General features: G+C 46.6%; 3 protein-coding genes across 15 annotated transcripts in view; 2 read left to right on the top strand and 1 right to left on the bottom strand.

Moving 5' to 3' along the window:
* Positions 1-9,687, top strand: part of Dhodh (dihydroorotate dehydrogenase) — a 28,585-nt gene extending 18,898 nt beyond the window's left edge. For 9 of the 10 annotated variants that reach the window (XR_015643459.1, XR_015643460.1, XR_015643470.1 and 6 more), the window contains one exon: positions 837-1,593. The gene's annotated coding sequence lies outside the window, so the exon portion shown is untranslated. Of the gene's footprint in view, positions 1-836; positions 1,594-8,724 lie in introns of those variants that run through there. The other variant, XR_015643461.1, reaches the window with a different exon arrangement.
* A 393-nt stretch (positions 9,688-10,080) lies between these two features.
* Hp (haptoglobin) lies at positions 10,081-14,626 on the top strand. The gene is made up of 5 exons (NM_012582.2): positions 10,081-10,098; positions 11,816-11,898; positions 12,148-12,249; positions 12,869-12,943; positions 13,708-14,626. The coding sequence occupies exons 1-5, from the start codon at positions 10,094-10,096 to the stop codon at positions 14,484-14,486; spliced, it is 1,044 nt and encodes a 347-aa protein (NP_036714.2). The 5' UTR covers positions 10,081-10,093; the 3' UTR covers positions 14,487-14,626.
* Txnl4b (thioredoxin-like 4B) lies at positions 11,186-23,987 on the bottom strand. 4 transcript variants are annotated; one of them, XR_015643335.1, is made up of 6 exons: positions 23,933-23,987; positions 21,215-21,422; positions 18,458-18,609; positions 16,789-17,072; positions 15,058-15,295; positions 11,186-11,285 (listed from the first exon to the last, which is right to left on the bottom strand). XR_015643335.1 is itself a non-coding variant. In NM_001013891.2 (4 exons), exons 2-4 carry the CDS (start codon positions 21,344-21,346, stop codon positions 16,907-16,909), a joined length of 450 nt encoding a protein of 149 aa, NP_001013913.1. In that variant the 5' UTR covers positions 21,347-21,422; positions 23,933-23,987; the 3' UTR covers positions 15,728-16,906. The 4 variants fall into 4 exon arrangements, 2 of the variants coding, with proteins under 2 accessions (NP_001013913.1, NP_001421336.1); NR_197783.1 differs by lacking the exon at positions 11,186-11,285 and having other exon boundaries at positions 14,000-15,295; NM_001013891.2 differs by lacking the exons at positions 11,186-11,285; positions 15,058-15,295 and having other exon boundaries at positions 15,728-17,072.
* Between the last annotated feature and the right edge of the window lie 218 nt (positions 23,988-24,205).

The raw sequence follows: 24,205 nt of genomic DNA, 5'->3' as shown, positions 1-24,205 counted from the left end.
GTGGCCTGAAACTATGTAGACCAGACTGGTCTCGAACTTATAGAGGTCTGCCTGCCTCTGCCTTCCTTTAGTCTGATTCTTAGCAGTCTGGTATTCCTGAGTCTTAGAACCCCAAATATATCAGACTGGTGAGATCAGAATTTCAATTTTATGTGTCTAACCATTAAAAATAAACACAAACGTGTCCATGAATGGAGTTGAGCTGGGCTCTTCCTTGGTTGGCGAGACTCTGCTTGTCAGTAGCTGGGCTACATGTTGGGGATGGAGATAACCACGCTTCGCTGCTCTTAGTCTCTGGGAAGCCACACCTGAGGGGCTGGGGTGGGTGGGCAGAGGAACCCACCCCACCCCATGGCAGGAGAAGGAGCCCTAGCTCTACAGTGGGAAGAGGAGTCACTTCTGGGTTGCCAGTATCCGTGAGGCCTAACTTCTTGGACTGATTGTTCACAAGTTCAATTCTATTTTAATTCCACCCCTGCTAGAGTTATCTGTCAAGGGGTTGGGCTGTGTGGCTCCTCCCAGGATCTGGTTGGTATCAGAGATTCTGTTGCCTGAATGCAATGAGGCCATTTCCTTGAGCTATTGCCTAATAATGTACTTCCCAGTCATGGTCTACATGTTCTGTGCTATCTCCTCATGGCCTTTCTGCCACAGTGTCCTTGGATGTCCCTGGAGACCTGGGCTGAGACAGAGCCTCACTTCCTGGAGAGCACTGGCTTTCCCAGCTTTGGGGGACAGTGTCTTAGGGCCTTCCTTCCACTTTGCTGGGTGTCTCTGCCATGTCCGTTTTAATCTGATATGCAGATTTCTTCAAGACAACCCCTCTTCCCCCATAGCTCCTGAGAGATGACGTCAGCCTGGTCAGTGTTCTTCTGGGTAAACCATGCCTGCTGACTCTTTGAGGTGACTCTGGCGGGAACTGGACGCAGTAGTGTGAAGGGGACCTAACCTAGAGAAGGTCAGCACATAGGTCAAGACCCTGGGCGGTCAAGACCCGTCTCTCTGCTTTTACTGTTTCTCACTAACTTTGTTACTTTGAGAGAATTCCTAGTCCTGTGTGTGTCTCAGTTGTAAATCAGGCTCGTTAAGTGATGACAGAGCCACAGGCTTCAGTGACGTTGAAGAATCCAAGCAGGAGGTGCTCAGAATCCGGACGGGAAAGTGCCCAGCCCAGGGCGAGGACCCTCACGTGTGGCCTGCCATTTCTGAGTGATGACTGCCTTTTCTGTAAGGGGCTTGGTATGGTGGTGGTTCTGTGAGGACCAGCCATTCAGCAGTGTAGGTAGAGAACAGGTAGCACTTGGTTGATGTTTTGCATAATTTCTGCTCCCTCCGCAAACTTTGAGGGCAGAGGTTCTGTTTACCCTCCATTTAGTTCAGCAAACAGACTCGAGTTGTGTGCTGGCATTGCTGAGGGCAGGGAATAAGCAAATGCCAACATGTTCATACACAGCATGGGCAGAGAACCCCATGTTTTCCTGGGGTACACACATGACTTTCCAGCAGGATCAAGAGAGGAGTGTGGGAGCCTAGAGCGTGTTGCTCAAAATTACAACCTGTCTCAATAAACAAATTAAACAGGTTCTCCCGTTATGACACCCGTTTCTAGAATATTGATGAGCTCCAGGGACCAGGAGGCACTGCCTTGCTGGGAACACAGGCTCTGCCTCCCAGTCATTTCCAACTGCCTGCAATTCTGTTCTCAAAAACCGGGCCACTGTCAGACACACTTGCTAGTGTTTGCACCATATGTAGCAAAGTTTCAAGCTTTTAGAAAAATTTCTCCAAAATATTAACCTCCTGCCCAAAATCAACCCAAACATTGCGTAAGTGAGGAATTTCCAAGATGGTGACTGCCAAACTACACACCAGCTTTCAAGCCAACCCCTTCCAGCAAGGAGAGACCAACAAAGATGGAAAAAGGTGAATTCTGTCACCATTTTCATTAAAGTCTGCCTTTCCCAGTCAGAAATGGGCTAAAGGACAAAGGCGAGAGAGTGTTAGCATAACTCTGGTACTCTATGTAGACCAGGTTGGTTTCGAACTCACAGAGATCATCCGCCTACCTCTGCCTTCGGAGTGAAGGGATTAAAAGCATGGGCCACCAAACCCAGCTAGTCAGTCACTCTTAAATTTACCTTCAAGCAAGTTCCTAGGACTTTGGCAGAAGGAAGTCAGATTCTTTGCAAACATCCCATGAATGACCTCTAGCCCAGCTGCTAATAAAGTCCTTGTGTCCCTCGGAAACCTCACGAGCTAGGCCTTCAGTATGGACTTCCCTCTCAGCACTACAGCCTTGCAGGATCGTACTAGGACGGCCCATCAACAGATGTTTCCAGCATTCAACTGCTCTTCTGGCCGAAGCTCAAACTTCCACATTTCTCCAAAAAAAAAAAAACAAAAAAACAAAAAAAAAAAAAAAAACAAAAAAAAACAAGACATTCACATTCCTTGGAGCAACAACCCCAATCTTTTATGGCTTTAATTTTTTTGTGATTACAATTACACCATTTACCTTCTTCCCATTCCTCTCTCCAACCCCTCCCGTGTGCCCCCACCTCTTGCTGTCTTTCAAGTTCGTGGCTTCTTTTTCCTACCAATGTCTACATTAGTTATGTTTCTGTGACTGTGATGAAACACCGACAGAAGCAGCTTAAACACACAAGGTTTGTTTGTGTTCGTGCTTCCCGGCAGGGTACACGATGGTCAGGAAGACCCGGCAGCAGCGGGCAGGAGCAGGAAGCTGCTTGGCCACCCACAGGAAGTAGGGCAAGTCTTTAGGCCCGTGAGGTCCATTCCCAGTGATAAGCTTACTCTAGCAAGCCTGTATCTCTAAGAATTCCAGTGTCCCTCCGTAGTTCCACCTGGGAGACAAGTGTTCAAATACACAAGACTATGGGGACATTTCTTATTCCAACTACAACATTGGGATCTAAATGTGCAGCTGGGAAGTGTTCATCAGTGCAACCCTGACAACCCGAGCACAAGCCCTGGAACCCATGGTGGAAGGAGGGAACTGACTCCTAAGGTTGTCCTCTGACTTCCCCAAGCGCACTGTGGCATAGGTGTGTACATGCATGTACACACTTCCCTGCCCCACCCCCACACGTGATACATGAAATAAAATTTAACATACATGACCACAACACCCCCTCCAAAGACCTAACAAAGCAAAAGGAAATGAAAAACTGAGTAAAACATAGACACTGAGTAATTCAAACAGGTGTGGTGGCTCATGCCTGTAATCCAGAACTTGGGAGCAGAGGCAGGGGGATTACCACTACCTGATGGATTACTTAATGAATTCCAGGCCACCTGAGCTACAGAGTGAGACATTACAAAAGTACCCTCACCAAAATCCAACTCAAAACAACGGCAACCAAGCGATGTAATAAAGTAGGACAGAGAAATCAAGAAAATAGACATTGTGGATTAAAAAGAAACAAAGAGAACAATGGTACACTTAAAACTGACCCCACCTGTAATTACACTAAATATAAATAAAGCAAATACTGTAGTTAAAGGCAAAGATAGGTAAGTTCTACAGGTAATATAGATGAATAGAAAAGGCAAAGTACAGGATCACTAGTCAGAAGAAAGTTAGCACATCCTGAAAGACTTAAGACGCAAAGGATTACTGGAGAGAAGTAAGGCTATTTCATAATAAGTGGTCAATTCCAATGGGAGATGCAGTATTAAGTCTAAAATTGACTGTACCTAATAACAGAACTCGAGGAAAGGAGACAAGCCAGCTTTGGAAGCTACATGGGCCGTATTCAATGAGTGCTGTTGGAGCTGAAGTCAATGTGGAGAAACTATCAAGAGCTCCATGTTTACAAGTTTAACAGCATGCAGTATGCCACACATTCACATAAATAAAAACAAGTAAACCAAATAAAGTATGCAGCAAATGTGACACAATAAAAACTGCAGACTTCTTCAATGGCCAAGGAAACCATATTAACACATGGACTGTAACGGACCGCATATCATATGCACAATGCTTACCATGGTGGAAGCTTCTACTTTACAAAATTCAGAAAAGACTGGGGTGGGGCTGGGGGAGGCAGAGAAAACACCTGTGACCTCAGCCCTTGGAAAGAGACGCAGAAATTGAAGGCCAGCCTTGGATAACAGCAAGTTGGAGAACACACAAGATTACCCAAGACCCTGCTTCAAAAACTAAGAAACAGGGTTTTGGAAAGATAGCTCCGCAGTGAAGAATGCTTATTACTGTTGTAGAGGACCCAATTTCAGTTCCCGGCACCCATGTTAGCCCACATTGGGTGGCTCAGAACTGATTGTTACTCTAGCTCCAGGGATCTGACTCCCTCTTCTGGCCTCTGTGGGCACCTGCATGTGGGTGCATACATGCATGTCGGTTGTATACATGCATGCACAGATGCACACATACAAATAAACATTAAAACAGAGCAAAGCAAAGAAGTCAAACAAAACCACAAGACAGGGAGTCACTGACACAGAAAAGACACAATCAATATTAGGACCAAGTACGGAGTCACCGAGACAGCTCAGTGAGGAAGGCACCTGCTGCCAGGACCAGAGACACAAACATGTATGTGCCCACATACAAATTAAAATATAATCAAAGCTATGTACACACACACATACATAGACACACACCCACACACATATAAACACACATATACACATATACACACACTCACACATACACACACATACTCACATGCACACACACTCACATGCACATACTCGCACACACACACTCACATGCACACACACATGCACACACACACACTCACATGCACACACACTCATGCACATGCTCACACTCTCATACACACACTCACATACATGCACACACTAACATGCACACACACTCACACACACATGCACTCACACACACACACACATACTCACATACACACACACTCACACACACACATTCATATCCACACATTCACACTCACACACACATTCACACATACACAGTCACACACATTCACACTCACATGTGCACACACACTCACACACACATACACACACACACACACACACACACACACACACACACACAATAGCCCTAGCTATCGATTACCTTGGGGTGGTAGAATAATATAGTAAAAATAAAATATTTTTTTTTCTGTAGTGGGCAAAAATCTCAAGAATTTTGTGGCCAACTGAATTTTTCTTTTGTTTTTGAGACAGGTCCTTGTTGTGCCTGTAGCCCAGGCTGTTCTAGAACTCACTCTGTAGCCTAGGCTATTCTCTAGTTTCCAATGTAGCCTAGAATAGGCTTGAAATCCCATTTCTCTGCCTAGTGCATGCTGGGATTACAGATACAGCCACTTTGTCTGGCCAGGCTGTGTCGTCTTTTGGGAAACAGATACTGTGTTCCCTGCAAAGGTCAGCAGGGTGTGCACTAACTAGAGTACGTTTTCACGAACCTTTAAATATGGCTCTCCAGCTGCGTGCTGATGGCACATTCCTTTAGTGCTAGCACTTGGGAGGCAGAAGCTGGAGGATCTGTGAGTTCAAGCCCAGCCTGGTCTACAAAATGAGTTCCAGGGTTACCCAGGGGAATCCACTACATGTGTGCTCTACGTGGGTCAAGACCTAAATGTCCTGTCCTTGCTCAGATAGACTCCTCCGTGACAGACAGGCCTCAGTGATTGTCCCAGGGACTTCCTCCTCCAGTATATTTGAAAATACAAATACTTCATACTTTAAAAATATTGTATGTGTTCATACACGTGGACAGACAATACAGCATGGAAAATATACATCTGTGAACTTCCCACCCAGGGCTACAGCTGGGGCACTGACAATGGCTTGTTATTTCTATATTTCTATATTTCCTGGGAGCATCCTCTAGTGGTTCCTTCCTACCTCCTTGGGACGGGTAGTGCTTGACATTTTGTGTTCTCTGTTCTGTTGAGAACTTGAAGGATAAAGCTTTTCTATCACTGGAGTGTATGGCTACCCAATTTACAGCTGAATTGTGCTTGTTTCCTCCCCATACAGCGAAGTTCACTTACTACCCATGACTTATTTCTCCAGTTGGTGTTTTAAAATACATGTATCATACAGCCGACTTCAGCCATTTGCGGCTTCCACTTCAGCAGCATGGATCACAACCGCAGTGTTGACCAACCACCAGCACCGTGCCCAAAACATTTTCATCACCCAGCCAGAAGCCACACAGATATTAAGCAAGCTCTTTTAGCTCTAGCAGTTTCTTACCCTTGAAAAAGAATAGCGTGTGTGTGTGTGTGTGTGTGTGTGTGTGTGTTACAGTTCCAGGACAGCCAGGATTACAAAGATGACCTATGGTGTGTGCTAGGACTGAGCCATACCACAACTAGAAACAGGTTTTTCCAGGAAATAACACAGTCTTGGTTGTTTATTTAACACACTGTATTATATAACACAGTGTAATCAAATATCTTGCAAGACCTTTACTCACGGGTGTCTCCTAGCCCCATCCTATGTCACTTTCTTTTCTTTTTTTTTTTAAAGATTTATTCATTTATTTTATACAAGTACACTGTAGCTGTCTTCAGATACACCAGAAGAGGGCATCGGATCCCATTACAGATGGTTGTGAGCCATCATGTGGTTGCTGGGAATTGAACTCAGGACCTCTGGAAGAGCAGTCGGGTGCTCTTAACCGCTGAGCCATTTCTCCAGCCCCCTATGTCACTTTCTAATCTGCTTTCTGCCTCTATGAATCTCCCGTTTGGCTCCTTCCACTTGGTGTGTTTCCAAGGCTTATTTACATAGAAGGCAACAATCAGCTCCATGCTTTTCTGTGGGTGAATAATATTCTCTTTACTCTTTCTTTCTTTCTTTCTTTCTTTCTTTCTTTCTTTCTTTCTTTCTTTCTTTCTTTTTTTTTTTTCAGAGCTGGGGACCGAACCCAGGGCCTTGCGCTTGCTAGGCAAGTGCTCTACCACTGAGCTAAATCCCCAACCCCGAATAATATTCTTTTGTATGTACACACCACATTTTGCATTTCATCCTGTCAATGGGCTGTTGGGTGTAATAATTAAAAATCAATCTATGCTATCGTCAGCTATCTGTTCCCAGCCCAGTACATAACCTGAGATCGAGACCGAATGTTTCCCCAAGCCAAAGCCTCTCCCATCAGTGCTGGCTCTGCCTATCCAGAGCTCCGAGAGCTCTTGGTCCCCTTGGACAGATAAGGGTGTGCTCTCGCCAGCCTTCCCTCCACTGGCTGCCTTTCCCCTGGAGTTCAGTCCTTTCCTAATCTTCCCACCCCAAAGCCTGGCTGAATTTCACCTCAGCTAAGTTCTTTTCCTCTGGCCCACCTGAGTCACTGCGAAATAGAAAACAACCGGACAATCTTAGTTTAGAATCAACAGATAACACAATCACTGGGTGCAGAATCTATCATCCTGATCAACTATTCTATGTTAGAAATCTTCTTGTGATGGATCCTGGTGGATTCTGCCACTAGATCTAACAGTCCCCGATCTAAATCTTGTCTGCTTTGCTCTGGCCTCTTAATCCAAAAGGGTGAGCTCCTTTTTCTAGGTTCCCTCTTCCTCTCTCAGACCCGGAAGACCCACCTCTTCCCTGCCCAGTAACTAGCATCTTGTCATCTTTATTATCCAATCAATCAATTAAGGAAAAATTCCACTACAATGGACCTTGGGGCTTTTTCTACCTCTGGAGCACTGTGAAGATGTTACAGTGAAAACAGAAAGCATCATGTTTCTGTTCCCTTCGGTGGACATCTCATTGTGCGACAGTTTTTTTCCCTGGGGAGATACAACACACACACACACACACACACACACACACACACACACACACACACACACACCCCACCCACAATTTATAGCCATTTCTAGTAAATGTGATTATATCATTTTGCTAATGAGATTTTTCAATGCTCCTGAGTAAATTTTCCTTCTTGTTTTGTGTGTGTGTGTGTACAGTTTTGTGTGTGTGAGCATGTGTTATACGTGTGTACATGCATGAGTGTGAGCATTTGTGCATGCATCTGTGTGCATTTGTGTATAGGTGTGCATGTGTATGCACACACATGTTATGTACAAGTATGTGTGTATGTGTGTATATGCACACCATAGGGAGATGTTAGGTGACTTCTTTAATCTACCTGAGTATCTTTCCATGTGATTTTTGGCCATATGTGTATCTTTTAAAAGGTTATCTGTTCAAATCCTTTATTTATATTTTTGCCTCTTTTTGCCCTGCCAAGGCTCCCACTCTACAGCCTGGGCCTCAGCCTCCTGAATGCTGTGATCTTTTGCCCATGTTATAACTGAGTTATTTGTCTTTTTGTTACTTCGCTGGAGGAGACCTTCATACATTTTGGATATTAAGCCTTTTTGTGACAGAACATCTGCAAACGTCTTCTCCTTTCCTGTGGATTTTGTATCTTTTTTACTTTTATTGTTGCTACATAACGTGTAGGGGTGTGTGTCTGTGTGTCTTGCATCTGACTTCAGAGGCACTTGGATGCCCTGGGGTTGGAATCACAAGCCAGTGTAAGCCATCTGATACTGGGAACTGAACCACCAAATGCTCTATCCACTGAGCCATAGCTCCAGCCCTGTCTTTTCATTGTCTAGATGTTGTTTGTGAGTTGGGTGTCCTTTAACAAACTGCTTGACTTTGAGTCCTGTAAGAACAGTGAACTTCCTGCTGCAATCCTCTACTACTTCGTCCTTTTTTTTTTTTTTCCTTTTTCAGAATTGTAAGATTGGGCTGGAGGGATGGCTCAGAGGTTAAGAGCACTGACTGCTCTTCCAGAGGTCCTGAGTTCAATTCCCAGCAACCACATGGTGGCTCACAACCATCTGTAATGGGATCAGAATTGTAAGATTATCCCTGTTGTCTGTTGTCTGAGTGTCTGCATAGCTGTACAATACTCCATCGAGTGATCTGGGCTCTTCCCAGCTGATCTGGTACTGCACCAATGCCACTATGAACCGCCCAAGTGACTCTGTGATATGATCTAATTTAAAAACGTTTTTTAAAACGAGTGAAGCCATTTAGGTTGAGCGGCTACATTAGCGTGAACAGCATTCCAGAACAGGTGTCGGGCTGAAACATTGGTTTTCTCAGCTGCCCATTTGGACTAACCACTGGGCTGCGAAGCCCACAGCGAGTCCTGCCATTGAGGACTCTGTCTCTACACTAGCCATGTGGTGTGGCTTTCCGCTAAGAACAATCAGAGGAGACACAGCAGGCTCATTTCACTGATTTCAAATCGGAAGACTTTTAGCAACAGGAAGATGTCCTCATGGGTCGGGAAGCAACTGTGAAACGGAACCGATTTCTTTTTACTGTTCTGTGGGCGAGACTGCAGGAAGGTCTACACTGGATTTGAAGTGATTCCGAGATAAGTCCAGAGAAGGGAGCCAGTACAAGGGTCCCATGTCAGTCTACGCTATAGAGCTTTAGTCACTCTGAGATTGAAGAGCAGTGGACCAAGACCCAATAACTCAGTCTGCTGCCTGCAAATTCCAGAGCTCTCCACACTCAGGAGATGGTCATGCTTGGGCAGCACAGTTGAAAAAAGAAAACACTTTCTTTATAGTCTGAGTTAAGGCTGGGTCACAAGGGTGTTTAAAAAAAAAAAAAAAGAGGGCTGGGGATTTAGCTCAGTGGTAGAGCGCTTACCTAGGAAGCACAAGGCCCTGGGTTCGGTCCCCAGCTCCGAAAAAAAGACCAAAAAAAAAAAAAAAAAAAAAAAAAAAAGAGAGGTCTAACCGGTACCCTCTCCCAGTTAAGTATCAGATTAACAGCCCCTGTTCCCCGTCCCACTCTCTGGGGTTATCCACCACTGCGGTGGGTGGGAGGGGTCGTGAAGTTGCTAGATTTCTTCATGATTTGTAAAATAACACCACGAGGAGAGCCAAGTATGAAGCAAGAGCTCAGCTCTTGAAAAGGGGTTTGCTTTGTGGTTACTGGAACAGTCACTGACCTTAGCAAGGCCGACATTGTGCAAACACAGAAATGGAAGAAAAGGAGGTGGGGTGAAACCCCGAAGCATAAAAAGGGTGAGCAGGAGTCAGCACAGCGCAGCCCTTCTGGAAAGAGGTGAGAGAGGCCCACGATGAGGTGAGTCCACAGTCCACACGTCCCACTTTTGGGCACACAATGCAGATGTCTCTGGGAGAGGTGAGAAAATGGGATGCAGGAACAGGGCCGATGGGCACCGTTCCGTGGGAGTTAAGCCCGCAGCCTGCAGGCCGCATATGGCCGAGGGATAGCTGTGGATGCATTGCAACACACTGTAAACTTACCTGAAGCGTTGTGAGACTTTTTTTTTTTTTTTTGGTTCTTTTTTTCGGAGCTGGGGACCGAACCCAGGGCCTTGCGCTTCCTAGGCAAGCGCTCTACCACTGAGCTAAATCCCCAACCCCGCGTTGTGAGACTTTTGTTTTATAACTTGACTATGCAGTTTGAGTGTGAATTTTGTGGGTGAAGACCTCAGGCTGAAATGTCAAAGGCAGGAAGTGAAGGGACCAGTGACAAAGCCCCTTCCTCCTGTGTCCATGAGAGATGGGCAGGACAGACAGGGCTTTCTATCTCTAAGGAGGATCTTTCCCAGTGAGATGAAAGGTTTTGTTTTTACCAGGCATGCAGCAGCTTCCTGGGATGCTGGCTGTGCTGTTAACAGACTTCCTGCTTTTAAAGGAACAAAGACAATAGTCACACAGTCTAGTGGCACCATCAAGGCATCCCCCTTCCTTTTTAAAATCAAAATATAAAGACTTTGAAGGTTACAAAAAGACTAGAAGCATAGTGTCCAAAAGGAATTCCTAACTGGCCAGAATCTACAGGGAATTGGTTACCGTTTAAGTGTGGTCTGTGTACCAATGGTGGCCACAAGTCATGCTGAGAGGAAGCCAGTTTTCTCCAGGTAACTTCTGGTTTGATACACAATCCCTTTTTTTAAAATTATTTATTTATTTATTTGTTTGTTTGTTTTCTGTGAGTACACTGTCGCTGTCTTTAGACACACCAGAAGAGGGCATCGGATCCCATTACAGATGGTTGTGAGCCACCATGTGGTTGCTGGGAATTGAACTCAGGACCTCTGGAAGAGCAGTCAGTGCTCTTAACCGCTGAGCCCTCTCTCCAGCCCTGATATATAATCCCTTAAAGACCAAATACTTATGAAGTAATAGGAGCAAGCACATGTGAGTTATATACATATGTATATATTTGGGTCATAGTGCACACCCAGGGATTCTAGAAGCTGAGGCAGGGTGAGTCTGGGAGTTCAGGAGTTTGTGACAAGCCTAGAAAAAGAATGGGACTGTGTCTTAGGAAGGAGAACAACAACTTTGACAAATTATACATTAAAATAACCTTTTCATTTTGGGAAATTTCCAAAAATGAGAAGAGCCAAATAAATTAGAGCCATCATCTTTAAGTTAGCTACGATGTCCTAACAATGTCTTCATAGCTGGAACTTAATGGATGCGTGCAGAGGCTTCCCCTTGCTGGACGTTGTGGTCACCACCAGAGGCAGAGGCAGAGGCAGAGGCTCACTTTGCTCTGTGCCTCCTCCCCACTTGGTTCTTGTTCCACCTCCCACCTCTCGGGCGGGAGACAGGCACTTGTTATGTAGCACTAGCTAAAGCCCCGATCCTCCTGCCTCAGAGTGGAGAGCTGGGGTAGCACATATGCTTCCACACTGGTGGTGCTTTCCTTCGGGTCATGGTGCTCCCTTTCTAAGCTTCTACAAAATTCCCAGTGACACCTTGCTTGCGTGTAATGCACAAATGCAAGAAGACCAACTCTACTCCTTCTTGCCACTTCTCTACAGAGCCCTGGGAGCTGTCGTCACTCTCCTGCTCTGGGGTCAGCTTTTTGCTGTGGAATTGGGCAATGATGCCACAGACATTGAAGGTGAGTCTCAGGGGTTTCCCAGGAGCTGTGCACCCCAGCAGGGCTGTGGCCCTGTCTGACCACATCAGTCCCGCACTGTATTAAGGAAGACCCAGATCCTCCTCTCGCCTAGACCCTCGGGGCCTCCCTTCCTCAGCTTCCACTCGGTGCAAGGGAGTCTGGTGTTCAGGGCAGCTCCGTCTCTTCTGGCTTTGCACGGGGAGCCATCTGAGCACCCACAGCCCTTTCCTGGCTTCTTTCTCTTGGCAGATGACAGCTGCCCAAAGCCCCCAGAGATTGCAAACGGCTATGTGGAACACTTGGTTCGTTATCGCTGCCGACAGTTCTACAAACTACAGACCGAAGGAGATGGTAAGGCTGTTTGAGCATGCCTCCATCACACCCCTGGCCCTGTTTGATGGGTAGGGCTAGGCTGTCACACCAGAAACTTAAGTACTGCCTGGAACCAGGGGATTAAGATTGGAATAAAGTTTCTGTCTCCCATTGGTGGTCCTCCTACCAAACTAACTTGTCTCAGCTTCCTGTTTTGTTTTGTTAAGGGGCTACAATTCCGTGGCCCCGTTGTTTGGGAGTGTAGTTTTTTTTTTTTTTTAAAGGTTTATTTTATGTGAGTATGCTGTCTTCAGACACGCCAGAAGAGGGTTGTGAGCCACCATGGAAGAACAGTCAGTGCTCTTAACCGCTGAGCCGTCTCCAGTCCAGGGAGTGTAGTCTATCTACGACTTTGTACAGCCTACATTCCTGACAATTTCTAAGAGCTTCATTGTGTCTTTAAAGCTCCCGTGGTTCTCATAGCCTCCTTTTGGGAGAGACACTCTTTAATTCCATTTTTTCAATGAGGAAACTGAGGCACGGAGATGCCAAGGTAGCTTGTGAGGGAAGAGTCTTGATCTGAACTCTGACCTCTTCCTGTCCAACTCTTTCATCAGGCCACATTCATTTTCTCTGAGCTCACCTCCTTTTGTTTCAGGAATCTACACCTTAAACAGTGAGAAGCAATGGGTGAACCCAGCTGCTGGCGATAAACTCCCCAAGTGTGAGGCAGGTGGGTGTTGAGGTCTTAAAGCATGGGGCTAAAATGGGGCCATGTTTCTCTTGTGTGCCCTGAGTGAGTAAGACAGGGGTCAGAGAGAACCACGGCTGGCAAAGGAGGGACAAGATCACTCCCAGAGAGTTCAGTGCGATGCTCAATTAGGCCAAGGGGTTGGCTGAATCAACCGTTTACCCTGCTTCCCCTGGAGATGCCTTCCGTCCAGAACACCTGCTTACAGAGCCTTGGTCGAAGGTCAAGGCCATAATCCAGAAAGGACCAGGCCAGGGAGGAAACAACATAAGCTGAATCCACAAGGGCTAAGGTGGGGACAAGTGGGGACAACTGGGATTCCTGCATCCTGTAGTCCTCGCTTCTGCCTGCATGAAGATTTTGCCCGACCTCAGCTGTCAGTTTTGATTATAATCTGTAAAATCCATGTTCCTGCTGCAGGGCCAACTTTGTCTAAGAATGAAATGTACACAGCTTTCAGGTCTGTCATTGACTTTCAGAGGATTGTGGAATGTGTATGTGTGATGACGATTACATATGTATGTAGGTATATACATATATATATTTATACACACATATACATACGTACACACACACACACACACACACACACACACACACACACACACACACACGGGAGCAGGTGGCAAGGGCAGTGTTCCTGTACTGTTGGTTTCGAAAGCAGTGGTGGCTGATTCTTCCAGAGCCTCTGCAGGGGGCCTGCTCTGAACTGCTGCTCACATCGGTCTCTCCTCCTCCCTCCGCAGTGTGTGGGAAGCCCAAGCATCCTGTGGACCAGGTACAGCGCATCATCGGTGGTTCCATGGACGCCAAAGGCAGCTTTCCTTGGCAGGCCAAGATGATCTCCAGACATGGACTCACCACTGGGGCCACACTGATCAGTGACCAGTGGCTGCTGACCACTGCCCAAAACCTCTTCCTGAATCACAGTGAGAATGCGACAGCCAAGGACATTGCCCCTACCTTAACACTCTATGTGGGGAAAAACCAGCTGGTGGAGATTGAGAAGGTAGTTCTCCACCCCGAGCGCTCTGTGGTGGATATCGGGCTGATCAAGCTCAAACAGAAAGTGCTTGTCACTGAGAAAGTCATGCCTATCTGCCTGCCTTCCAAAGACTACGTAGCGCCAGGCCGCATGGGCTATGTGTCCGGTTGGGGGCGGAATGTCAACTTTAGATTTACTGAACGTCTCAAGTATGTCATGCTGCCTGTGGCTGACCAGGAGAAGTGTGAGCTGCACTATGAGAAAAGCACAGTGCCTGAGAAGAAAGGCGCTGTAAGTCCTGTTGGGGTACAGCCCATCTTGAATAAGCATACCTTCTGTGCTGGCCTTACCAAGTATGAGGAAGACACTTGCTATGGTGACGCTGGCAGTGCCTTTGCCGTCCATGACACGGAGGAGGACACCTGGTATGCAGCTGGGATCCTGAGCTTTGACAAGAGTTGTGCCGTAGCTGAGTATGGTGTGTACGTGAGGGCAACTGATCTGAAGGACTGGGTCCAGGAAACAATGGCCAAGAACTAGTTCAGGGCTGACTAGAGGGCTGCACACAGTGGGGCAGGGCAATTCACCCTGGAAGAGGAAGTAGAAGGGTTGGGGACATAATCTGAGGGCTGCTAGCCCTGCATTGCTCAGTCAATAATAAAAAACGAGCTTTGGACCCATTTCTGGGCTCTTTGTACTATGCGGCTTTTGTCCTCCGTTATGGTGCTAGGCTGCAGAGAAGAATGGTCTATTAGGAAATGGGGACATCCTGAAATGCCAGGAACTCCCTAGGGTGCTACAGACTGCCTACCGAAATCATGTGTGCAAGAGTCAGGTCTCTGGGAGATCACTGTGTCCCTTGCTTGATCCTGGGTCCGCCTGAATGCAAACTCTGGCTCCTCTCCCATGATGTCACCTCTCTGGCATGGGTGAGGAAAGCCTATGAGGAGTGTGAGCTCGGAGTGGGACGAGAGTTGTGACAGAGGCTCTTGTGTTTGTGCTTCCGTCTGCCAGAAACCCAAACAGGTGCATGCAGGCAGGCTGTGGCTTAATAGTCTTCTCAACAGCTTAACCCAGATTTGCTCAGCAACTTAAACTTTCTGGTCATTACCTGTCCTCGACTTCTTCCATGAGGGAGGATGAAAACGAGAGACTCTATAGAGTCCCATGGCTGGAATGCTCTGGGGTTTGGTAGAGTTGGGGTCTCTTCCTCAGTGGCTCTTCTTCCACAGTGGAGAATCTCACCCTTTTCTGGGGTTACAGGCAGGCCGCATGGCCTACCTCTGCATCTTCAGAGTCACTGGTGTCTCTCCCCAGGGCAGAGCTATGACATCAAGAGAGACAAGGACCTACAGTCCAGAACCAGAAGGAAACAGCAGTCAAGCACTTACACAGCACCTGCCAGCAGGTGGCAGGACATTACATAGACAAAGGAGACCTTTGGGCCCTTTCTCCATTCCCTGTTCCACTCCCCGCTATGTTTCTCTCTTTCTGTACAAGGAACTCCCCTTCTTCCTCAGAGACCTCTCTCTGTCCAGGAGTCATAGCTGCATGGTTTCTAGCACTGGGCAGGGTTTACAACACATGCTTAGTAAATACTTGTGGAAGGGAAAGTAACCATGATAGATCTAAAGCGTGACTCCAGATTACAGAGCCCCTGCCACCCATCCTCACCCATCCCTCAGGTAGAAAGCTGATAGTATTTTCCCTGTGCAAATTCTGAGATCTTGCTAGCACCTGTGTGCCTAGACTGATGGACAGAAGACCAGGCTGACAGTCAGTTGGACAAAGACCTTTTATTCCATCATAGGGACTGGAGGAGAGTTTATCGTTCACCCAGGACTTCATCAGGGATCTGACTCTTACAATCTCTAACTCTTCATCCCACGTGTCCAGGGTGGCTGCCACAGCCCCAGGCATCCTAAGGAGGTGGTGGGAAAACGCTGTCTGCACCTCCCTGAAGCATTGCTCAGCTTTAAGCAGAGGACTCAGAAAACCCAAACAACCTTCTTTCTGTGCCACATCTGTCAGAACCAGGTCCTGTTTCACTTTTCTCTAAAGGACAAGCTTAGTAGTAAGCAGCTAATGCCAGGGTTGGCCCTGTGGTGACAGTGTTGCCTCCCACACACCTGGGCCTCTGCTGTCAACAAGTCCCTTGCTGCCCAGCAGGTCACAAGCTTCCTGGCCATAGCCCTCCAGCTCTGCCCCTGCTCTCTCACTCCAGTGTCAGGGACAACTACTACCACAGGCTTACGAGAAACACAAGTTTCCTGAGGTTGGGTCATTCTGAAAAAGCCCTTGGAATCGCAAACCCCTCAAGGCATTGCTCCCTTAACAATCTGATACCCTTTTGGCCTTGAGTCCTTGAAATAAGGGGTGGTGGCACTGCTTTCTGGGGAGCCCTGTCCCTTACTTCCCAAGGGCAGTTAACTTGTTATTTAGCTCAAACTGTGCTGGGTGGTGGAGAGCCACATTTTTCTCTCGTCAATTAACGACCTGCCAGCTGTAAATATGTGGACGGGTTCTGTTTTCAGTCTGTGAGGAAACAAATGAACTCCCCTGCATCTAAGTATTAACTATTTCAAGAGAAGCTGGGATAGGAGGGGCAAGTAAATGAGTAAATGGAGGCCCAGGAGAGCCCGTGTGCACAAACATGGCCAAACTGTTCTCACAGCGCCTAGGAGGAGGCTTGACCTTAAGGGGGAAAGAAAGTCAAGATAAAGGGACGTTACAATGCCACCTGTCACTCGCTCACTGCTCTGAGGCTCTCAGAGAATGGACACTCAGGCATCTCCATTCTGGGAGCACTGGGGCTTCTGCAGAGGGGCCGTTGATTACAGACCTATGAAACCTCTTTGCTCAGGCAGTGAGCATGTCTCTGAGGGACTCCAGACCACAGGCTCTCTGAGTTCAGGTTCTGCTTCAGCCTGTGCCTCTCTTCTCTCCAACAGCAGCGAGTGCTAAATGTCTTGATAGAGGAGGTCGTATTTGGGTATGTTCTTGGGGTCAATAGGACTTTGAACAATAAGTTTTCCTCGCATAGCTCCCCGGTAGATGACTTCAATCAAATCTATGAAGTCTTGTTTGGTTTTGAAGCTTCCTACGAATTTAGTGTGATCCGGCGACCTGCAGCACAGAGGGAACAACTGTGGTCAGAGCTGAGGCCTGCAGGGTCAGTAGCGAGCAGAGGCTCTTCCTTCCTGCCGTCTTAGAGGCTCTCTACATAGAGCCTTTCCCCAGGTGTAGGACACAGCACTACATCCGGGCTCTGAGCCCCTCACATGAAGTCTGGGTGTGGGAAGGAGCCTCCCCGCCTTCCATCGCCTCCCACACCACTATCATGTGGAGTCCCTGAGTGCTGGAGCAGCAGAGTTTGCTCAGTGTCTCAGAAAGAAGTCTTCTCAAGTCCTCACCGCCGGCCTTCTGAGTTGTGGGTATTAATAAACAACCTTATGAATTATTTTACACATCAAGTATATTGGTTGTAGAAATTTTAAGAGAGAAACAAAATCATCTTTGAGGTCAGAAGTCACCTTTTATGTATACCCTTCTAGTTCTCTCTCTCTCTCTCTCTCTCTCTCTCTCTCTCTCTCTCCCTCTCTCTCTGTATGTGTGTGTGTTCTGTTTCTTTTTCAAGATAATAAGAATCACGTCACAAATTAGTAATATGATTTTACAACAGTCTCTCTCTGCCTCAGAATTGTATAGTATGCATCTTCAACATACTGTTAAACTCCTGGAAACATAATTACTGGGTTACAAGGTTAAGCACTTTAAAGCCTTTGACGCTGTCGTGAATTCCATGCAGGAAGCTGGTAACAAGCTAATGCAATAACTCAGTCCTAGGAGGATGAGCAGGTCCGAGCCAACAGTATTAAATTCTTGAGGCCACCCCCCACCCCAGTGTGAGAAGGAACCACATCCTGGATACAGCCAAAGGTACTCATGGTACAGTGTGAACAGGATGGAGAGGAGGACATTACAGAAGACATCATGTGACTTATTTTGACAAGCATGCCTGAAAAATGACATCAAAATTCTCTGAGGGGCTGAAGACACTTGACACAGAGATGTGTCTCCCTAGTAGGAATGAATCTTTCATAAATGCCATATGACACCCCCAAATATTAGGTATTTTGTTGCAACAGACTTTTGGGTAAGTTTTATATTTTATGCTCAGCTAATACAGCTATTCCATATTTTCTATTCTTAAGGATGGAGTCAGTCCTTCAAAAGCTATACTTTTTTCATATTTAAACTGGAAATTAAAATCTTTCAATCACACTTAAAACACTCTCATTCTGCACTAAAGTGTCCTATAAAAAGTAAAGAGTGGGGGGTTGGGGATTTAGCTCAGCGGTAGAGCGCTTGCCTAGCGAGCGCAAGGTCCCCAGCTCCGAAAAAAAGAAAAAGAAAAAAAAAAAAGTAAAGAGCGTCAAACAAGGAGACAACAGCCACAGACCTGCCTTGAGAAAACCAACTTTCCAGAATGTAAAGTCAACTTAACTCACCCATAATCCACTTTCATGTGCTGCCCATTGAAGAAAAATACGGTAGAGGGAATATAACTGATGTCAAAATACTGTGTATAAACTGGAGTTTGGTCCACGTCCACCAGGTAAATGGTAGCCATTTTACTCAGGTCAGCTGAAGTCTTTGAAAGCTGTGAATGACAAGATGGACGGAGGTCACACAATGCTATGTCAGTTCTGTCATGTGAATGACAAGATGGACGAAGGTCACACAATACTATGTCAGTTCGGTCATGCTTCCTTTGTGAAACACACTGTGACATTGTACATGAAGCTTGCTATAGTATTTTGAGAAGAATTTTGTTTGAGGAAATTTTCCCATTTGAATTTCTCTTAAGACACAATTCTGGAACTTGCTATGCAGGCCATGCTGGCTTGAATTCACAGAGGTCCACCTGTGCCTCCCAAGTGCAGGGATTACAAGGGTACGCCACGTCCAGCTAGACACGGCATTACTGTTCGCTGTCTGGTGTACACTACGTCCAGCTAGACAGCTGTCTGGTGTTCGCTGTAGGATCATTGGTGACAGGGTCAGAAGGTACTGTGTGGTTTTGAATGAGAATGGCGCCTGTGTCGTATATTTAACTACTTGGGCCCCAAGCTGGTGGAACTGTTTGAGAGGGGTTAGGAGGTGTGGCTTTGTTAGAAGAGATGCGTCATTGTGGGCAGGCTTTGAGGTTTCAAAAGCCCATACCATTCCCAGTTAGCTCTCTCTGTTGTTTGTGTCTGGATGGGAGCTCCCAGCTGCTTCTCCAGCACCGTGCCTGCTAGCCTGCCTGCTGCCATGCTCCCTGCAATGACGGTCATGGGCTCTAACTTCTGAAACTGTAAGCCCCAAATAAACTGTTCTTGTATAAGTTGCTTTGGTTATGGGGTCTCTTCACAGCAGTAGAAATGTAGAACTAAGACATGTTGGGAAAAAGATTTTTCTTCGTTTCTTTTGTTGATGTTTGTTTCTTTCATTTTGAAATTAGTTTTTTTTTTAAGTTTTATTTGTGTGTGTGTGTGTGTGTGTGTGTGTGTGTGTGTGCGCGCGCGCGCACGCGCATGCACGCAGAGGGTTGGGGGACAGGATGGGTGTATGTGTGCTATGGTGCATGTGCAGGAGCCAGAGGACAACTTGCTCAGGTCAGGTCTCTCCTTAACAGCAACAGACCTTACTTGCTGAGCTATCTCATGGGCTTGTGCTTGATTATTTCCAAGGGGGGAACAAAAAAGAAAAAAATCGAAAACAGAAAAAAAAAAAAAAAAAAAAAAGGAACGTCTACTCACCTTGGAGTGAGCTGAGAGCACAGCTTAGTGGTAGCGCATGAGGTCTAGTCTCAATGCTCAGTACTTCAAAACAAAAACTACAGATCCCGACAAGCCACCCGAACAACCTAGGATGCCGACACTCCCCAGGCTCCTTCCTCCTAGAAATGAAAACCAGAGGAGAGCCTGGGCTCCTCCTGCTGGCTCACTGTCCTCAATGCTTCACACTTGTGAAACCATTTAACCTATAACCTATAACCATTGAACTGCTCAGCGCTCAGCACTCCCAATTTACAGATGACAAAGCTGAGGCCCTGGAGGTACAACTCCTAGGCAGCAGGGCTGGGACTTGAACTTTGGAAGTGTGGTTTCAGAATCGGTCAATCTAGTTTTCTTGTTGCCCTTGGGTGTTGAAGCCAGGGTCTAAGGTCTGCCATCAGTCAGCTGTAGGGACCAGGTGTAAGAATCTCATTACGTAATGTAAGATGAGCGTGCAGAGCGGGTGTGAACATGCGGAGCGGGTGTGAACAGGCGGAGCTGGTGAGACGGCACAGCAGGTAAAGTGCTTGCTGCAGGAGACTTCTAACCTCAGTCAGTCTCTGGAACCCAAAATGGAGGAGCGAACCAAACCCTGAAAGTTGTCCTCTGACCTCCATGTACACCCAACCTCACACATACGTCATACATACACACACCAATCAGTAAGTAGGAGTGATCAGAAACTCATACTTTTAGCTATGGAAAAGAGTGCACATTCTGGGCTGGATGGGGGGTGGTGGTGGTGGTGGTGGTGGTGGTGGTGGTGGAATGGCTATCTCTCTTTTTTTTTTTTTGGTTCTTTTTTTCGGAGCTAGGGACCGAACCCAGGGCCTTGTGCAGAATGGCTATCTCTTATGTATCTTAGTTCAATCTCCATGGTAAATAGAAAAACACACAGTAACTCTAGTCACAATTTCCTTCTTTACTGACTGTGAGGACGCTGTGAAACTCCATTTCTCCACACGGCACATTCTAGGAGCAGCAAACAAGAGAGTATTGGCAACCAGAGAAAGAGTTCAGACCTCTACTTTGCATCCTGTATAACTTGGAGGCGTTTCCCCCAGCCCTCTCTAGACATTTCTGCACTTCACTATGTGACTGTTGCTGTGCTGGCATTTCCTGATCTTCTGATGCCTGCTCAGTGAAGTGAGCTTTGTCAGGCGCTAGTGGGGGAGGGTGTCACAACAGACATCACATTTGGGCCTCAGATCAGGACAGACGCGGGATCAGCTCATAGAGAAAGTGTGATAATCTACACTAAGCCTGTTCCTTTTCAGGATGCTGAGTGCTAACGGATGAACTTTTTTTTTTTCTTTTCTTTTCTTTTTTTCGGAGCTGGGGGCCGAACCCAGGGCCTTGCACTTGCTAGGCAAGTGCTCTACCACTGAGCTAAATCCCCAACCCCACGGATGAACTTTTAATTCAGGCTGCTTATTTAAAACTCACAATATCATCCAGCTGCAGACAGACGGGATCCTCATCCCTCCCAAACCTGAGAACCAAGACCTTCTCCGCAGTGCTTTTGATCGCCTGGTCTACTTCTTTCTTGCTGGTCAGTTTGGGCAAGAGGAAGCTCATCTTGAAAGAGTCCAATGCTAGTTGGCACTGTCAATTCTGCAGTGTCTAAAGGCTGCCTAGATGAAGTGCGTGAGTCCTAACAGAAAGAACAGAACAACACCATTTAGCACTGATCAGACATTGATGTGGTTTAAAAAGAAACCTTTCAGGAAGCCCATTTTGTGAAGAGGTTCCAACCCCTGCTTGCCATCCTTGGGCCCAGCTTCCAGAACTTTGGGCTATCCTGACACACCAGGATGAAATCCATGAGAAATTGTGTACAATACCAGAAGCATATACAGATGTTTCTGTATTATCCCCATTTTACACAAGATAGATTGTATATAAGTCAGTGGTCCAGCAAGGAAGAGACACCACCTTCAGATTTGGGGATTTAAGATTTGAAATAGAACAGAGTACTTCAGAGTGCTGTTCCCACCCAATAGGCTTGGTGGAGCCATGGGCAGCTGAGTAGGCAGGCAGGCGTCTGCACAAAGGTCAGCCTGCAGTTAAAGGATGCTATGCCTCATCCCACTGCCAGACTCCAGATGGAACCAGAACTTATGGGAAGTGCTGAGGCAGACAGACTTGTTGACCTCAGCACTAGAGGAGGAGCAGCTGCGGGGTGGGGTGAGGCTCAGTACATGATTTACCCACCTTTCTGTGTTTTGCATTGTTCTAAATCTAACATTTGGTGAGCTTCCCATCTCTCTATACAGAGGACTTCGTGATTCTGTCACAGCAGCGTACTACTTCATATGTGGACCACACTTCACTGGTCCTTCATCGATGGAGGTTTGTATATTCTCAAGTCCTGACTCAAGGGGTCTTCCCAGATGCACTTAATCCCACGGCAGACAGACCAACTAAGAGTGTGTGAAAACTACAAATGAATGGCAAGGATGATACTGAGGCCTCATCTGACCTTCTCTCTGTCTCCCTTTGGTGCTAAGCAGACTAGTTTGTTCTGTTACCCTTCCAGCTGCAAGACAAAGGCTAGAAGTCATGCTACAAAATTGCTAGTCTAGCTCCTAATTTTTGGCAAGACATTTCCTATTTGAAAAATCCCATGATTGAAGATTCACTATCGAGCGCATCCACAGAGGATACAACGGGGATATTAGTTTAGTTTCCAGGTCTGTTAATGCTATGAAATGGGATTTCCTTCCTTTTCCCACCCCTTCATCAAAAATTATATTTCAGTGTCTGGATTAGGGCGGGGAAGATAGCTTAGTTAGTAAAGTGTTTGTATGGCAGGTGTGAGGACCCAGTTTGGTCCCCAGAATCCATCTAAAAGAATGACTTGGCATTCGAGAGTATCCTTACGAACTCAGTGCACCCAGCCAGATCCTTGGTATTTGATGGCCAGTCAGCCTAGCCTATTCAGCGAGTTGCAGGGCAACCTGAGACCATGTTGCAAACAATACTAAACAAACAAACACCTGACCCAAAGTGGATAGCAGCCAAGGCATAACACCGGAGGTTGCTATCTCTCCAGCCCGTAGGTCACACTTTAAATAGGGAAGCTGACTGCCAGGAGGTATTTCCCCAACTGTGAGTGCAGAACAAATTACTGAGGAAAGCGAAACACAAAGAGAACTTGGACATGTCTCACTATTAGAATTCAAGTAAACAAACTCCCATGTTACTAATAAAAAGAGGAAGGAGGAGAGTATGTGGTCAACAGGGAGGATCCACGTGGTACAGGACAGATGTTGGAAGGAGTGGGAAACTGGGACTATATCCAAGACAGTGTGCACATGAAGGATATAAACGGAGTCATAAATGTTATGAACACCAAATACATTTGGAAAGCCCAGTTCTGCAAGTAGACAAAGAACAGAAAGTTAAAAGGCATATGTAAGACATGGATTAAGTCGACAAACACTAAATAAGACAGTAATACTCAGAATGCTAGAGAGCAAAGGTGTGTCTAGGCTGGTGGAATCTGGAGACGAAAGCTCTTTGGAAGAAAAACTGGCCTCCTCTTTCATAACTGCTCTACTTTTGAGAACATGAACCCAGACGCAGACTTATGTTCACAGGCTGTTCAACACACTTATCACGGCAAAAAGCTGCCAACAGCCTAAATGTTCACCAACAGGCCACTGATGATAGTAGTCCCGCGATCTACCTTACACAGCCACCGAGAAAAGGTTAGGAAGCAGTACGTAAAGTTTGATTTTTTTTTTTGTAGAAACTTCATGTATAATGCTTTCATAGAAAAACGGAAACAAGCATCCCAAGATAGCACCAAAGGACATTTTGAACATGAGCTTATTTTTCTAAGGATCTTACTTAGTACCCATCGTGACCCCAAACTTGTGGAAATCTTTATCCCTAAACCTCTCAACTGCTTGGATTACAGGGGTATGTCACTACGTCAGGTAGACGACTTTAATTTACGTCAGGGTCGACGTCTACAAAACATCCCGCGCATGTGTCTGACAAGATACTGCTGGTTGGGTTACTCCTGGTTCACAGGTTCCAGGGAGGACACTTCAAACCGCCTGTCACCAACCCGTGTCACAACCTCCTGCTTAGCTAAGGCACAACTGCCTCCTTCCTTAGTGCCATCCCGGGAAAGGAGCTTAAAACCCAACTAACCTGGCTTGTTCCTTAGAAATGCTTCCTCCGACCTGAATCCCTCACAAGCGGAAGTGAGAAACACGGACGTAGAAAAAGAACGTGCCACCGCGCGTCCCAGTCAAAAGTCCGGTAAATCGACGACGTTATTTTAGTTCCCTTCCACTTTGCATCTGCCCGACCGGAAGTTATGTCATTTCCGCCCTTAGTAAATATGGCCGACCTCATTTTGCCCTCTCTCGCACACCCACAGGGCAGAGGCGGGGTGTTAATTCTTACGGCAAGCGCGATTGG

Source organism: Rattus norvegicus, chromosome 19 (assembly GCF_021556685.1).
Source record: "Rattus norvegicus strain SHRSP/BbbUtx chromosome 19, alternate assembly SHRSP_T2T, whole genome shotgun sequence".
Lineage (NCBI taxonomy): Eukaryota > Metazoa > Chordata > Mammalia > Rodentia > Muridae > Rattus > Rattus norvegicus.
Note: the sequence above shows the minus strand (reverse complement) of the source record. Positions and strands in the feature narration are given on the sequence as shown.